At 38.3% G+C, this 17624-nt stretch overlaps 1 protein-coding gene across 2 annotated transcripts in view; it reads left to right on the top strand.

The window, feature by feature from the left end:
- NGEF (neuronal guanine nucleotide exchange factor) overlaps positions 1-15783 on the top strand; it is a 68883-nt gene extending 53100 nt beyond the window's left edge. For both annotated transcript variants that reach the window (XM_063306892.1, XM_063306891.1), the window contains exons 9-16: positions 952-1081; positions 1529-1603; positions 3758-3847; positions 4902-5065; positions 10412-10567; positions 12942-13021; positions 13498-13602; positions 14006-15783. In XM_063306892.1, coding sequence (XP_063162962.1) covers positions 952-1081; positions 1529-1603; positions 3758-3847; positions 4902-5065; positions 10412-10567; positions 12942-13021; positions 13498-13602; positions 14006-14178 — 973 coding nt within the window. In that variant the 3' untranslated portion in view covers positions 14179-15783. The remainder of the gene's footprint in view (positions 1-951; positions 1082-1528; positions 1604-3757; positions 3848-4901; positions 5066-10411; positions 10568-12941; positions 13022-13497; positions 13603-14005) is intronic.
- The last annotated feature ends 1841 nt before the right edge of the window (positions 15784-17624 follow it).

Here is a 17624-nt window from a genome sequence, read left to right as displayed (position 1 = left end):
ATGCAGCTTCCAGAGATGCCCAAATTGTTATCAAACTGTAATTTTGAATGTGACTGAGGAAGGAAATTAGTAAATATGTGATTGAAGAATAAATGCTTGTCTATACTTCGTTTTACTTACATTTAAATATAAATTAATTTAAATTTAGTTTTGTTCCTGGCCCACCCACTATTTTTTTGATTCTGGCCCCTGGCATGCCGTTCAAAGGCCAAGTGCAGCCCTAGCTGGAAAGAGCTGTTGTGCACTTTGGCTTTAAACCAATAATTTAGATTTAATCTTTTTATTCCAAAGGCTTCCATCTATTGTAGTTCATTATGAACACAAAGTTCCTTTACAATGCTGCCTTTTCTTGGCTGTGGAGAATCCAATAATGGGGGCTTCCTTGCAGCATAAACAAAAATTGTGTGCTGCTTTTCTGTACTACTGAATCACACTAGCAATATCACTGACACTGGTGGACCCTGAGCTGCTTCCCATCTGGGCCAGGTGAGTTCTTCATCTTGACATTTCCAGCTAGGTCTCCCTTGGTTAAAACACTTTATAGAAAGCCATCTTCTATGACTATATGCATTTCACCATACCACAATAATCTGACTGTGTAAAAATGTATAATTATGCCTCTGACTCAACTGCTTGGACACACACTCCATTCACATACACCCACACACACAGCATATGCAGCTAAGTCTGTATGTGCTACACAAGGGAAGCCATTACTCCTGCTTGCACATAAAAAGTCTATTTTTCCATTTCCCAATATTATAAATAGACTGAACCATAAACCAACAATCAGAATGCTAACATTTTTCCACCACAATTTTCAAAACAAGACCCAAGCCAAAGGCCAGGAGTATTGAGGAAGGTAGTGTCGTGGATTAAAAGAATCACATAGAGCAGGTTTAAAACAAAAGGAAATAACAAATACCACTCTCAATCTTCCTATGTTGTCAGCCAAGACAAGCCAGCTTTCCGGGAGGTGATCTCACAATTGGAACTGGATCCAAAATGCAAAGGCCTGCCTTTCTCATCATTCTTGATTTTGCCTTTTCAAAGAATTACTAGGCTGAAGCTGCTGGTACAGGTATGACAAAGTTATATTCTTCTTTTCATTCCTATGTGGGTGCTGCCTGTGAAGGAGATCACAAAATTCAAATGGGGGAGGAAAACCCAGTAAGGAACATTCATGGGCATTAGGCTGAGTAGAAGTAGATCTGTAAACACTCTATTTTGTGAGGACAAAGATGGTACTACTCAGTCAGCACCATATTCTTACACATGTACTCAAGTAGTACCTGTTCAACAATAATATTGACTTACCAGTTCATAAAATCAGTCAAGAACAGAGGGGATAGAAGTGTGTGTGTGTGTGTGTGTGTACACACATACATACATACATGCATACATTCTCTCTCTCACCTGGAATTGGAGCACATACAGAAAAACCCTATTAAAAATGTCCTGCTGTGTTATCAGAACTAGGTGCAGAAGTTAATAACATTAAAATAATTTTTTCCTGCTTCTTGTGCAGAATATCTTGAAGAAAGTGGAAGAAAAATCTGAACGTGAAATCACTGCCCTTGAGGCTCACAAGGAACTGGAAATAGTAAGGTTTTTTTTTGGTTTTTCACTTTCCCTTTTAGACAAATGCAGTTTTAATGAGCTGAAAGCCAGGAAAATGGCTGATGTAATATTTATAAAATTCTTCACTTCCTTTAGTTGACCTTAAAGGAAACTATTCAAGCAAGTGTATAAGCAGGGGTTGATTAGTGGTGATTTGACAAATTGTATACCTACATATGTGAGAATCCTTAGAGGAAACTTGTTTTCTGAGGAAAAACAGATTCAGACTTTAGGCTCCAAAGCATTTGTCAGACACTTGAAGGTGATAAAAATCCATGGAGAGCAGTTAATTTAATTAGCTGCCACCATTCAAGGGCTGTTAGTAGGTCAGATTTACATCTAGAAGTGCAGAGTTACTTTTATGATCCCAAAGTTGTTGAGTCATGGCATGTATCTTTAAAAGTGTTTCATTTCATTTGAACTCGATATTTTGGAACCCCCTGAGCATGTGTGTTGTCTGTCCAAATGCATATGGGCTAGGCCAAATTACAAATTTTACTATTAAGCTAAACCAGGGTCTGATAAGAAAGGAAGTATGAAGGTACCTGCCCTCCCTTAGTCATGCAGGATGGCAACTCTGCCTCCAGTCTAGTCCATCCATGTTGAGACAGAAAGTATACATATGGCCTACACATGTAAATTAAAGCTAAACACTCATTTCTATTTAAAAAAATGTTGTAAGCGACTGTGTGATTTTCACCATACACAAAAACCAATTGTGACCTTACCTGGAGTGGGAGTACCTTATGACAGTAACTCATGTGCTTTGGTTGGAATACTGCAATTTGCTCTACATGAGCTGCTTTCAAAAACCACTCTGACACTCTGCTTGGTTCAAACTGCAGCAACCCATGTGCTAGCTGGTCAAGATGCTAGAAGCACATTCCACCTGTGCTGCTGGCATTAACATTGATTGCCAGTAAATTTCCTGCTGCTATTTAAAGAACTGGTTTTGACCTATAAAACCATATACTGTATCACTTGGTATCTCCAGGACTGCCTTCTTTAACTAGAATTAACCTATCTGATACAAACATTGCTTGTAATCCCCCATTGTCAGGACATTACAAGGGCTGAGACCAGAAGAGAGTCAACTTTGCTAGCATTGTGAAAGCAAGTTAAAATGGAGCTCTTCTGAAGGGCTTTGATTAGTTGGATACCATCATGGTTTTTTATATAATTATTCTCCATTTTAGTTTAGGTTTGGTTGAATTATTTGCATTGTAGATGTTTTATGCATACACCACTGACAGTAGCATGATTATCTCAGTATAACAACTGAATATATAAATAAATAAAATATTCTTGTTTTGGCATGGCTCAATAATGGGAACTAGATTGGAATTTGACAGCATCCCAGTATGTTGAACAGGTACATGCCAAAAGTTGTGTAGCAACTAGAAATATATCTTTAAAACCATTCGAAAATTATTCTTTTGATCAGCCCTCAATATCAGTGGGACCAGGTTCTTAATAGTGTATTAATATCTTAATAGTATATTAAGACTAAGTATATAAGTCTTATAGCCAAATATTTTAGTGCAGTTAGATTAGTCTGCCCATCCTGTTTGAATGAAACATTAAATTTTAGAGACATTATAGCTTTTTATGTGTCGTTGCCCAAACATTCTATTACCTGTGACATTATTAAAGTCATATAATTAGAGAATATTTTAAAATGTGTCTATTTACACAGGAAAAAAGAGTGACCAATCTGTAACAAACCTAGGTTAGAAGTCAGACCCTTAAACAGAAATACAAAAAATAACAGAAACAAAGTTTCCCTTGAGTTGAGCTCACCTCCTGGTAACTTATAAACATATCCATGTTATTTATTTGGCAATAATATTGGCAGTCTTTAATAGATCTCAGGGACTTTCAATACCACTCCTCCACTCCTACATGCTGAATGAGCTGGCAGGTGCACCTACAATTTTAGTTGAAGCAAGTAGACAAGGACTTGCCTAACCATAAGATAATCTAAGTATTGTCATACTTAGATTGCCCTATGTTGTTTGCTTATTGCTGTTCCAAAGAGTTGGAATGGTCCCTTCATTTTATCTGTGGCATAAGCTCCAAGGCAGGATCTTAGGACAAGGAATCCTATTTCTGAGGGTCTCTTATCCTTCTCTTTTAGGTGGTGAAAGCATGTAATGAAGGTGTTAGAAAGATGAGCCGCACAGAACAGATGATCAGCATCCAGAAGAAATTAGAATTTAAGATCAAGGTATAAATGCAAGCTGGTAAATTATGATGACAGAGGAGAGAATTGGATTTTAAAGGACATGTAGAATTTGATGGAAGCAGATTATCTGAAAAATAGGATTTGGGGCTGTGGAGGAAAAGCCTCTTTGCTTGATGGAGATAAACCATGATCTGACAAATTTTGATAAAAGTATGAATACAAGTGTTTTAGCTTTCACTAAGCAGAACATTATTTAGACCTCCTTCTTTTCTTGGCTTACATTACAGAAGGACTGGCTAGATTGAAATGGCTGACATTCATACTGAATAATGGATTGACGATTCAAGTCTGTCCTCTGCTATGGAAGTTCACTGGGTGATTTGGGGCCAGTCACTCTCCCTCAGCCCAACCTATCTCACAGGGTTTTTGTTGTAGGAAAAAATAGAGAAAGGAATGCCATATATACTGCCTTGAGTTCCTGGAGGAATTATGGAATGAAAATCTAAAAAGCAAACGGATTCAGAATGTATATTGAGTAATTAAAAAAACTATTGTGAAATTCTAGGGAAATGGCCTAACCATAAACCCTCCAGAGGGCACTGTTGCTTGTTCAAATCTATGTTTCTTCAGATAACATCCCAGCTAGTTGGCTACATCCCATATAACTTATATCCTATATCATTCTTTCGCATTTATGAGAAAGATCTTCAATAAATAGCAGCAGTAATAGTAGCAGTGTTAGAAACTGACACTGTATTCCACCTCTTAGAACTGTGTATCTCTTGTTAATATGGGCTGCATCCACTCTAGGGTAGAGATAGGTATTAGTCCTTCAGTGCCATTTTTGTAGCTATGGAGACCACAGAGTCATGGTATTGAAATATGGAAGCAAATCAATTGTTAACCAACAAAACCTCCAGGTAGGCCACACACTTTCAGCCCTTATGATTAGGTTATCATGCCCCTGTTATACCTATTATATCTCTTGAAGGACCACAATGCCAAAAGGTGCTAGCCCTTGTTTTAAGAGGACCACTTTCCTTTCTTAGTGGTGAATTCCGATTAATTCTGACCTTTGTTTTCCTTCCGTCATTAGTCTGTGCCCATCATCTCTCATTCCCGCTGGCTGCTAAAGCAGGGAGAACTTCAGCAGATGAATGGCCCTAAAACATCCCGTACGCTACGTACAAAGAAACTCTTTAGAGAAATCTACTTGTTCCTTTTCAACGATTTGCTAGTACTGTGCAGACAAATTGCTGGGTGAGTGTGAATTAGACAAAATTAACAGTTTGGGAGAAATTATGTTTCATTAGCAGTTAATGTTTTATTAATTTATTATTTGTTTATTTACAATATTTATAGCTGTCCACCATCCAAAATATCTCATGTTACTACAACTTTAGCTGCAGGTATAAAGTGTTGGACAAATCTTTTTAGCTGTCATTATTGTTTTAAGCAAATTTGTCCTCTAGAATGATATCCCCCCTGGAGATCGGTACTGCTCTCAGTTTACAGATTCTTTGCAAATTGTTAAAATCCTAGCTGTTCTTCCAGGCCTTGGGTTATCACAGTGGTCAAACCCCTTGTGGGGTTCCTTTTGGTATCTTTTTGGCTTTTGTGTTATATGGTTGCTTCTTCTGGTCAGTTGTATTCCCTTTTCTTTGATGTTATTTTCTTTTTTATACTTTTTAATTGTAAGCTGCCCAGACTTCTTGTGCAGTCAGGTGGCTTCAGAATTGAAATATTAAATTAAATTAAAAATAAATTAAATGCATATGCTTTTATAATTCTAGATTTTTAAAATTAAGAATTGTTACCTCTCCTTTCATTTCACAAATCGTGTGGCAAAGTGTCTTTGAAAAATGGAGATTTGCAACAGAGAAAGACTGGTTAAACCTCTCCTGTTGCTCCTGTTACTTCTAAATCCCACTGCACAAGACGAAATGGAAGTGATGGATTTCCCTTGTCTGCTACTCAAAATTGTCAGTGGATTTTCACATCAGTTATGTAGTTTTGGAGCTTAATATAGAGAAATGGGAGATTTTTAGAGATGGGAAATTTTTAAAAGTAATACTTTCTGGCATTTGCTCATTGAAACCTGGTGAGGTAGAGAACTGTATTGAGGATCTGACAGAACAAATTTATCCTTGCAGTTGGTCATCCCATTGTAGTCTTTGGACTGGGTGAGTTTGTAGGAGGTGGAAAGAAATTGAGATTAATATAATCTTACCTCATTGTGGTCAAGAATCTAATTCTATCTGATTTTGTGTATATCAGTGGTTTCTACTGACAAACAATCAAGTGGTCCTTATTTTTGCTCTCATTTGATCCTTTTAAAAGTGGTTTTCTTATTCTATTTTTCATTCCTCTGCTCCCATCCCTTCCCTCTTCTTTTAATAAAATACTTTAATATTTTATTTTGTTTTAAGAAAACAATCTTCCAAATATACATCACTTTTGAAATTTATACATTACTTATTGTTAATTTTTATTTCTATCTATGTAAATAATTTTGAACAATATGTTGTTGTGGATGTGTGTCTTACTTATGTTCTTTTGTTTGTGTTCTATTCCCTTCTCACCAGTCCCAGTTTAGTCTGTGTGTTGCACGTATGGGTGTTAATATATAAAATAGAGTCATTTGAGCATCACCAGAGATGCTGAAGATGAGCCAGGGGTGGAAAGTGGGGTATTGCTTAAATTGCCAAAGCACAGAGAAGCGGGAACGTCAAAATGCACTTAACTTGAAAACTTGTGCGCTGATTCCTAGGACACGTGGCCCAATTTATATCTGGATTGTGGTCTAACATCCCTTCATCTGTTATCCCATTCTAATGGAAAACAAGTTAAAGGCACTTTAGGTGCTTTTATTTTTTGAAACTACATCATAAGTAGGAGATTGGACTCATTTCCCCAAATCAAGTCAAATCAAGTCAAATCAAATCAAATCAAATCAAATCAAATCAAATCAAATCTTTACTAGGGTCATTGACCAGTATATGTTTCCCCAAATAATGCTCCAGACACAGGAACGAGTGCCCCAACCCCCTCCCACCTCCCAGAGCAACACAAGGTTTGTTGTTGTTTATTCGTTTAGTCGCTTCCGACTCTTCGTGACTTCATGGACCAGCCCACGCCAGAGCTTCCTGTCAGTCATCAACACCCCCAGCTCCCCCAGGGACGGGTCCATCACCTCTAGAATATCATCCATCCATCTTGCCCTTGGTCGGCCCCTCTTCCTTTTGCCCTCCACTCTCCCTAGCATCAGCATCTTCTCCAGGGTGTCCTGTCTTCTCATTATGTGGCCAAAGTATTTCAGTTTTGCCTTTAATATCATTCCCTCAAGTGAGCAGTTTGGCTTTATTTCCTGGAGCATGGACTGGTTGGATCTTCTTGCAGTCCAAGGCACTCTCAGAATTTTCCTCCAACACCACAGTTCAAAAGCATCGATCTTCCTTCGCTCAGCCTTCCTTATGGTCCAGCTCTCGCAGCCATATGTTACTACGGGGAACACCATTGCTTTAACTATGCGGGCCTTTGTTGTCAGTGTGATGTCTCTGCTCTTAACTGTTTTATCGAGATTTGTCATTGCTCTTCTCCCAAGGATTAAGCGTCTTCTGATTTCCTGACTGCAGTCAGCATCCGAAGTAATCTTTGCACCTAGGAATACAAAGTCTTTCACTGCTTCTACATTTTCTCCCTCTATTTGCCAGTTATCAGTCAAGCTGGTTGCCATAATCTTGGTTTTTTTGAGGTTTAGCTGCAAACCAGCTTTTGCACTTTCTTCTTTCACCTTCATCATAAGGCTCCTCAGTTCCTCTTCACTTTCAGCCATCAAAGTGGTATCATCTGCATATCTGAGATTGTTAATGTTTCTTCCAGAGATTTTAACTCCAGCCTTGGATTCCTCAAGGCCAGCTTGTCGCATGATGTGTTCTGCATACAAGTTGAATAGGTAGGGTGAGAGTATACAGCCCTGCCGTACTCCTTTCCCAATCTTAAACCAGTCCGTTGTTCCGTGGTCTGTTCTTACTGTTGCTACTTGGTCGTTATACAGATTCTTCAGGAGGCATACAAGATGACTTGGTATCCCCATACCGCTAAGAACTTGCCACAATTTGTTATGGTCCACACAGTCAAAGGCTTTAGAATAGTCAATAAAACAGAAATAGATGTTTTTCTGAAACTCCCTGGCTTTTTCCATTATCCAGCGGATATTGGCAATTTGGTCTCTAGTTCCTCTGCCTTTTCTAAACCCAGCTTGTACATCTGGCAATTCTCGCTCCATGAACTGCTGAAGTCTACCTTGCAGGATCTTGAGCATTACCTTACTGGCATGTGAAATGAGTGCCACTGTTCGATAGTTTGAACATTCTTTAGTGTTTCCCTTTTTTGGTATGGGGATATAAGTTGATTTTTTCCAATCTGATGGCCATTCTTGTGTTTTCCAAATTTGCTGGCATATAGCATGCATTACCTTGACAGCATCATCTTGCAAGATTTTGAACAGTTCAGCTGGGATGCCATCATCTCCTGCTGCCTTGTTATTAGCAATGCTTCTTAAGGCCCATTCAACCTCACTCTTCAGGATGTCTGGCTCTAGCTCACTGACCACACCGTCAAAGCTATCCCCGATATTGTTATCCTTCCTATACAGGTCTTCTGTATATTCTTGCCACCTTTTCTTGATCTTTTCTTCTTCTGTTAGGTCCTTGCCATCTTTGTTTTTGATCATGCCCATTTTTGCCTGGAATTTACCTCCAATGTTTCTAATTTTCTGGAAGAGGTCTCTTGTCCTTCCTATTCTATTGTCTTCTTCCACTTCCGCGCATTGCTTGTTTAAAAATAATTCCTTATCTCTTCTGGCTAACCTCTGGAATTTTGCATTTAATTGGGCATATCTCCCCCTATCACTGTTGCCTTTTGCTTTCCTTCTTTCTTGGGCTACTTCTAGTGTCTCAGCAGACAGCCATTTTGCCTTCTTGGTTTTCTCTTTCTTTGGGATGTATTTTGTTGCCGCCTCCTGAACAATGCTGCCAACTTCTGTCCAGAGTTCTTCCGGGACCCTATCTACTAAGTCCAGTCCCTTAAATCTATTCTTCACCTCCACTGCATATTCCTTAGGAATATTAGTGAGCTCATATCTAGCTGATCTGTGGGTCTTCCCTAATCTCTTTAGTCTGATCCTAAATTGTGCAAGAAGAAGTTCGTGATCTGAACTACAGTCAGCTCCAGGCCTTGTTTTTACTGACTGTACAGATGTCCGCCACCTTTGGCTGCAAAGAATGTAATCAATCTGATTTCGGTGTTGTCCATCTGGTGAAGTCCATGTATAAAGCCGTCTCTTAGGTTGTGGGAAGAGAGTGTTTGTTATGCAGAGTGAATTGTCTTGGCAAAATTCTATCAGCCTATGTCCTGCTTCATTTTGTTCTCCCAGGCCATACTTACCTGTAATTCGAGGTGTCATTTGACTGCCCACCTTAGCATTCCAGTCTCCTGTGATGAAAATAACATCTCTTTTAGGCGTGTTGTCCAGTAGGTGCTGCAGATCCTCATAGAACTGCTCTACTTCAGCTTCTTCAGCATTTGTGGTTGGGGCATATATTTGGATCACTGTGATGTTAGATGGCTTGCCCTGAATTCGAATTGAGATCATTCTGTCGTTTTTTGGGTTGTATCCGAGCACTGCTTTAGCCACTTTACTATTAATTATGAAGGCTACTCCATTTCTTCTGTGGTCCTCTTGTCCACAGTAGTAGATCTGGTGGTCATTTGATGTGAAGTGGCCCATTCCAGTCCATTTCAGTTCACTGACGCCCAGAATGTCTATCTTTAATCTTGACATCTCACCAATAACCACATCCAATTTGCCCTGGCTCATAGATCTTACATTCCAGGTTCCAATGGTGTGTTGATCCTTAGAACATCGGATTCGCCGTTCACCACCAGCACCGTCGGCTGCTAGCCGTCCTTTCGGCTTTGAGCTAGCTGCGTCATCACGTCTGGGGCTAGTTGAGCTCATCCTCTGTTCCTCCCCAGTAGCATTTTGACCATCTTCTGACCTGGGGGTTTCATCTTCCGATGGTATACCGACATATCTCTGGTTGTACTGATCCATTTAGTTTTCACGGCAAGAATACTGGGGTGGGTTGCCATTACCTTCCCCAGGGATCGCATTTAGTCTGACCTCTCTGTCATGACCTTCCCGTCTTGGGTGGCCCTTCACGGTTTAGCTCATGGCATCATTGAGGTGCTCAAGCTCCAGCACCACGACAAGGTAACGATCCTTTGCTGAAGAACACAAGGTGAATTGGGCTATTTTCCAAGCTGTGGATTCAGCCACAAACCAGGTCATCTTATTCTTGCTTGTCCTTAAAATAATATCCCTAGGAGTATCTTGCAACAGAGAAGGGTTTTTCAGAGTTTTATTACATCCAGATACCCTTTAATTTATAGCTGAGATTAAGTCATATATTCTTCTAATCTTCAAAAATATTTTATTCTGGTTCATCTCTGACAAGTATATTTTGTCTGTTCCTCTGTCCCATTTTAAAAGGATAATTAGAACCAGCCTGTGACTAGTTAACCTTTTGTTATTTCCCTCAGTGACAAATACCAAGTATTTGATTCTGCTCCTCGAGGGCTTCTTCGAGTGGAAGAGTTGGAGGACCAAGGACAGAGCTTGGCCAATGTATTTATTTTGAGGCTGTTAGAAAATGCAGATGACCGTGAAGTCAGCTATATGTTGAAGGCATTATCCCAGTGAGTACAGCAAGTGATACAAGTGTGAATGTGTAGATTGTGTGGGTGATCCCATTCAGTTTGCTCCAGTTTAATGGATTATGGGCTTTTAGGTTTTCCAGGATAATCAGTGAGCAAGTTACTTGTATACAACTCATCCATATTCCATTTTTTCATTTGCATGCACGCACAGAAATCAATTCAGAAATTGCTCAGTGTATAAATCTTAGCAGAAACTACCTTGTAATTTATTTTTATCACTAAGATTAGTTCCCCTTGGTAATATTCAGTGTGATTCTCTGTTTTACAACTCTCATGATTAGGCATAGAAAAATATAGTCTCTATTTCTTGTGCAGAACTAGAATGGATTTGTTCCTCCTCCTCCAAAACAGTGAACTAATGATAGGGTCATGATTTTTTTCATACTGAAATTAGAAAACCAAATTATTTTTTTCTCCTTGGTGGGAGCATTTCATCTTCATTCTTGAATGCATGGTCCCAGAATATTCCCAAAATAAATATAAGATGTGCTAAGGAGATGATATTTTTTTTCTCCTTTTTGGCTACAGAGCTATTGTTTAAAGGTAAATTGTTTTGTGGGCATCCTATGCTCAAATGAAGCTAATCCCACCCCATCATCTTTGAACCTCAAAGTAAGAGGTCATAGTGGGGATTTTCAGTTTCTAAAATCATAATTAAGCCTTGACTATATGGAATAATATTGATCAGTGTTTCCATTGCATCAGTAGAGAATCATTTCACAATCAGAAAGTGAACACACAACATCAATCATATGTATAATCAGTGGGGTCACACTGACCTTACAGTGTTGAACTGTAATCTTTTTTGCAACATCCCATGCTTGGTAATTCCATACCTCTTCAGGAAATGATACATTCTAAAATACATTCACATATTTAAAGCATATTGATCTTCATATTACCATATTAACAAGTAATGGATATTAAACCAAACGGGGCAGTGGTGGGACAGGCTTGGATCCTTTTATTCATTTTACCTTTACAGAATAGTGAGACAGCCAGACTTTCCTTTGAGGTGGACAAAAATATTTTGTTGAATTAATCCCATCTTAAAATCATAAGAAACATACCTGATACTTTTTGATCACCATTTATTTTTTAATAGGGGATACTGCAACTCTTTATTTCAGATTTTTGGCAAATAAGTCATATCCAAAATACATTCCAATGCTGACAATAATTCAGGAGTTTTGGAGGCCGCTAAAGCATTTTGATCCTTTTTTTTCCATGATAGTGGACCATTTCATTTTCTGATGGCCTGCTTCAAGAAGCAGGTAGAGCATATTATGTGAGATATGGGTATTCTATAGATTTAGTCTCATATATATGACTATGACCATGTGGTCACTATCTAAATATTTATGCAATTCTGTAAAACTCCTTATATAACTGAGTATGTTCTTCTTTAAACCTGTGCAAAGCACTATTATGTACAGTTTAATCTTAAGTACTGAATCTTTTAGCACTCAAGTACTTGCATTTTATTGTTCTATTTTATTTTTATTTTATGCCTACTTTAATTGGCATGTATTTCCATTCAAGCTATATAAATTAAGTTACCTAACCACATGCTTACGGGGTAGGGACCATAGTAAATATGTTCTGTTCTGAAATCAAAGTATATGCACTTTATAGTCAGTCTTTGTTCTTCTTATTTATATATTAGTTACAGGTCCCTGGTATCATATCTAATTTGACACTAGGAAAGGGAAATCACTGCTGTATTTTCAGAAAACAATGCATACTTTAAAAGCAAGAGTTGAAAACTAAGATGACTATGATAGTGGAATTTGTATTTTTGTAGTCTACCAAATATTTCCTAAATATGGTCAGTTTTTACAGAATTTTGTAGCTTTGTATCAACCCTTATTGCATTACATTCCGCAAGGCATTCTAACAAATGAATCACTGCAGATGAGTCATTGTGCAGGTGCATGACATTTTACAGACTTTGATGACAAGGGGAATGATGAAGTGCACATGGATTTCACCTGTTTGTATGTGCTGAAGGGTGCAGTATTAAGGGGAAGGCTATGTATGAGGCAAGAAAAATACTTTGAATGAAGGAGATTAACAGAAAACAAAATAATAGTAGAGTAAATAGGTTCTTGTATAGCATATGGTCACTGAAACTTATGGAAAAGAAGCCATATGAGCCTTCTGATTCCTACATGGGTGGAAGGATTCCTACATGGGTGGAAGGAAATATCTTTTATCAAAACAAAATTAAAATTAAAATGTCCAGGTTGGCTTGGCAGGAACATATAATTGTAAGAGCTGCATGATTCTAACCTTCACAAATTTGTATGGAAAACACTGACTGCTGTCTTCTCTTCCTCTACATGTCACATAGAAGTGAAATGAAACGCTGGATGATTTTGCTGGCTCCAAATCGACGAACCAAGTTTGTTTCCTTCACATCCAGGCTTATGGGTAAGGAAAGTAAGGGAAAAAGAAGGCATGACAGGTGCTATCCAAACAGGTCTGAAAAGCATGCCATGCTTTTCTTCCTTTATTGGGTGTTAGCAATGTCAGTTGCTAACCGGATATAAATCAGGATGGGTATTATTGATTGAGAGAGCCAGCTTGGTCTAGTGGGTAAGGTGCCAGACTAGAAACTGGGAGACAGTGAGTTCTAGTCCCACCTTAGACACAAAGCCAGCTGGATGACTTTGGGCCAGTCTCTTTCTTTCAGCCCTAGGAAAGAGGCAGTGGCAAACCACTTCTGAAAACCCTGGCCAAGAAAACTGCATGGAGAGAGAGAGAGAGATCTGCATGCTACATTTTGCAGCAAGTTTTTCATATAAACCAGAATTTCATTAGCTCCTAATTCTATTAAAGATACCCTTGCAGTTTCCTCTCATAAATGACTAGCAAGATGAACTAATTTGTTTCTTTTCCTTTAACAGATTGCCCTCAAGTACAATGTGTCCATCCTTATGTGGCCCAGCAGCCGGACGAGCTTTCACTGGAATTGGCTGATGTCCTGAACATTCTGGAAAAGACAGATGATGGTAAGAGCAACAAGACTTATGCAGAGTCATGTCCCAGTTCCATTATAATGGAACGCCATTTTGCCTGCATGATTAAGGACTGTGGACTGCACTATGTTTGAGCATTTCTCCAATAGTGGGCTGTGGCCCAAGGAAATGAATGAGAATAAGTGTGTAATTTGTCATACTCTTATTTACACACTGCAGTAATATTAAAGTATTTCAGTGCCAGTGAAGCTGAATTCTTATGTTTCCATTAGTTGTAACATCTGCTTCACACTTAAGGCTGAATAACCATCTCCACTTAACACATTCAGATTTTAAAAAATACTTTCTGCACATTGAATTGAATCATTAAGCCAATATTACTTTGATCTCTATTGGTATGTTTCTTCCACCATCACTATCTTTTCTTTTACTTCAGGCTGGATATTTGGGGAACGTTTGCATGATCAAGAAAGAGGTTGGTTCCCCAGTTCTATGGGTGAAGAGATTATGAATCCCAAGATTCGATCTCAAAATTTAAAGGAATGTTTCCGAGTGCACAAATCCGATGACAGTCAGCGGAGGAAGATGAGCAGCAGGAATAGACAATGATCATTGCTTAGTCATCTGTTCTTCAGAAGCTACTTATGGCAGAGACTGAGACAATGAAATGTAGTGCTTGAGAGAATGCATATGAATCATCTTTTGGCAAGTGAATCCTTTCACCTATGAACTATTGGGCTTCCTTGCATTCTCATTACAAGCTGGATAGCATTTCTGAAGACAGACTGAAAAGAAGTGAGGCTGTCATGGGCCTGTACAAATGTAGAAGCTGTAAATGTCTTTCCTAATGTACTGCAAACTCTGAAGATTGTAAATTTGTTAACTCTGCATGGTGAGGAAACTGATCACTCAAGCAACTGGGAAAACTATGTCAAAGTCCATAAACCTAACAACCTGGTTCTTTAGCATTCCATCCAGTGGTACAAAAAAGCGCAGCATTTGATTTTCTTATGGAAAGATAATGAAGTTGTGGACACACTACAACTTTGAAAAGCTATATTATAAAGTGTCAGCTTCCATATTTCTATACTCAGGAAGTTTCTTCTAGGAATTGAGTTTGAACAGCTCATGTGATAAACCAGTTTCTTTTTGGGTTTTGGAGAGAGATGGGGGGGGGGTAACAAAGTGATTAGAAATTACAATGTTATGTAGTTAAAATGTACCACAGTATTTATTTACCTGGGTCCCTGGGTTATGAACTTCCAATTTCTAGAAGGTAATACTGAAGCATGCAAGCTACGTTTTCTAAAATAAGAGTCAGTTGGTTGCAGAGGCACAAATGGGAACTCAGGTTACCATTTTATTTTGCTTTGTAGCCTACACTTCTCAAAATGATGTATGCCAAACCACATTAATTGACTCTCAATATCAGCCCTGCATATTCTATTTTATAAGAACCATTACTCCCTGTAATCACTAACTGCACTTATCTAAATATAATTATCTAAATATAATTATCTCATATACCTACCACTGGCAACTACAGATAGCATAGCTGTGTTGAGCAGTGGTGCCAGAATGGAGAGTGAATTTAGGGTTTTGTCCTAAGCAAATGCTGCACTAAACTCTATAGGAGAATGAGACAATATCCCATGAAGAGATTTCTCTGCTTGAGTCTCTTGCACATACTTAAGTATTTGCATATGTTGAAAAAGAAGTAAAAGAAGAGCAGGGAAGAGTATGTTTTCACAGTCAAATAAGCTATTCATAACATTTCACAAAGGTGCATCATCTGAGAAGCTTAGATAACTCATTCAAAGTCAGAACAACCAAGTTCTGTATCTTGCTCCTTTGTTCTGCTGTTATATATAGATAACAGCCAATGCCCATGCAAAGAAATTCAGTGGGGGGATGCTTGAGACAAAAGAGGGATGTTTGTATTAAATGTCTCCAAAGTTGTATCAAACTAACAGAAATGTGTTTGCACATTTGTTGTGCACTCTTAGCAAAGTGCATGAAGTCTGTACTTTAAACCTGTGTACAGGAAAGCCTTGAGCCAGAAAAACAAGAAATGTCTTCTCATTTAATACAGAGCCATAACCAGCATCAAAATCCTTCTAACTTTGGAAAAGCCACATGGGCAGCTGTGGGCCCAAGCCTAATAGATTAAAAGATTGTAAAGCACTTTGCATATTAAATGTGTTATAGAAGCAATTATCAAGAAGTATTTATTTATATACTCCTAAAATAGTTTATTAAATGCCCTTTCTACAAGGCGCAAATATAAACAGTCTCAATTTGCCCAGAGTTGAGAGGCTTTTGAAAAGTTGAAGCTGCTATATAATAAGAGAGACCATTGGTACAACTGATTCTGTACTATCTATTCTCATCAGTAACACCATATCCCAGAAATAAGAGCTTTCAGCTTGAAAGGACAGAGAGTGAATCTCTTATTTTTGGAAGCATGTGAACACTTGTAATTTGTAATCATTAGATTAGAAAAAACCTCACCCACCCATATTTCTAGGGCTACCAGATTTGACAAGCAGAATTCCGGATGGCAACTAGATGGCCACAATGAGTTTTCACATTGTTTCACATTGCTTTAACCAAAGTAGAAAACGGGTATAACCCCCTCACCCCCCATCCACCTCCCACCCCGTTCCAAATAAACGAAGAGGGGAAGAAATGGCAGAAAAACATAAGACATTCCTGGCCAATTCAGCCTAGTGTAGTTGTCACCATTGTTGTTCAAGCATGATCCTAGTGCTTTACTGCTACCAAAAACTGAGCTTTCCAAATTGCATTAAGGTAATTTTTTCCTGATGAGCTGTACTGATACATGACTAAAACCACAAAAGTGGCTGAGTTTTGGAGGGGAAAACAACCATTTCTCGCAGATGAGCCCTCACCTACTCTCCTGTCCCATAATGTTAATCTAATACTGGTCATGGTTTTGCTTATGCCTTTGCTGTGCCTTTTAAGTAGTTTACTTGCAGAATAATAAAAAAATAAAATTGTATAAAAACATGAAAGTATCACCCAAAAGATGTAGGCAGTGCACAAGTCAGTTCCTATAATAAGTTGGACAAGTATATCTTTATGAAACGATGATTTGGTAATGCTAGCTGGACATGGAAGTGTAGCCCAACAGGCATTAATAGGCATCAGGTTTGGGAAGAATGATGCAAGCGGTGGAAGAAAGCCATCTTTCAAAGGATCTCTTGTTATATATTAATAAATATGTGATATATTAATATTTTAGAGAAGGGATGAGGAACCTATGATCCTCTGGATGTTCAGCTATAAATCCCAGAATCCATGGCAGTTCATCAGGCTGGCTGGAATTGATGAAAATTGGGAGCCCAACAATTGCAATCCAAATCAACATACTTTCAGAACAATTTGAGATTGAATACTCTGAGAAGCTATTCCAGTGTCTAATGAAGCACAGATAATTCCTGGCAGAGAAAGCTCTTCATATATTGAAATAAGTGCTAACTTTAGGTCAGACGATGTGATGTATAGAGAGATAAACAGCCAAATCTATTACTGGAAAGTTTCAACTCCTTTTAAGTCTACCTGTGCAAAAGCTTAACTTGTGCAGCTGCATGACTCATAGGTGTGGCTCTAACCTTACAAGCCAACTACCCTGTATCGCTTGACTGAGCCTGTGACAATATGCTACTCCACAAGCCCCCAAACTAAGTTGGTCACTTGAGAGATGTTAGTAGAGGTTCACATTGATGTTTAAAGTCAGAGTAGTTACACTATTATATATTATTGGTCAAATAAATAGAAGTGCATGTTCGTAAGGGCATGCAATAAATGTTATACGCAAATGAAAGGAAAAGTTTTTATAAAGGTTTGTACTAACGGTTTTTTTTACCTTAGTGTTCCCCATCTCTCCCCAAAATTATATCCAAATATTTTGTATATGCTGTTAACAAAGCTGATGGGCTTTGTTAAAAAAAAAAAAAAAAGCCAGAGCAAAAATGGTATTTAGAAAAAAAACAAGGTTTGTTTAATTATAACAGAACAGTATATAAAACCAG

This window comes from Candoia aspera, chromosome 6, assembly GCF_035149785.1.
Source record: "Candoia aspera isolate rCanAsp1 chromosome 6, rCanAsp1.hap2, whole genome shotgun sequence".
NCBI classification, from domain to species: Eukaryota; Metazoa; Chordata; class Lepidosauria; order Squamata; family Boidae; genus Candoia; species Candoia aspera.
This window is presented reverse-complemented; position numbering and strand designations above follow the sequence as displayed.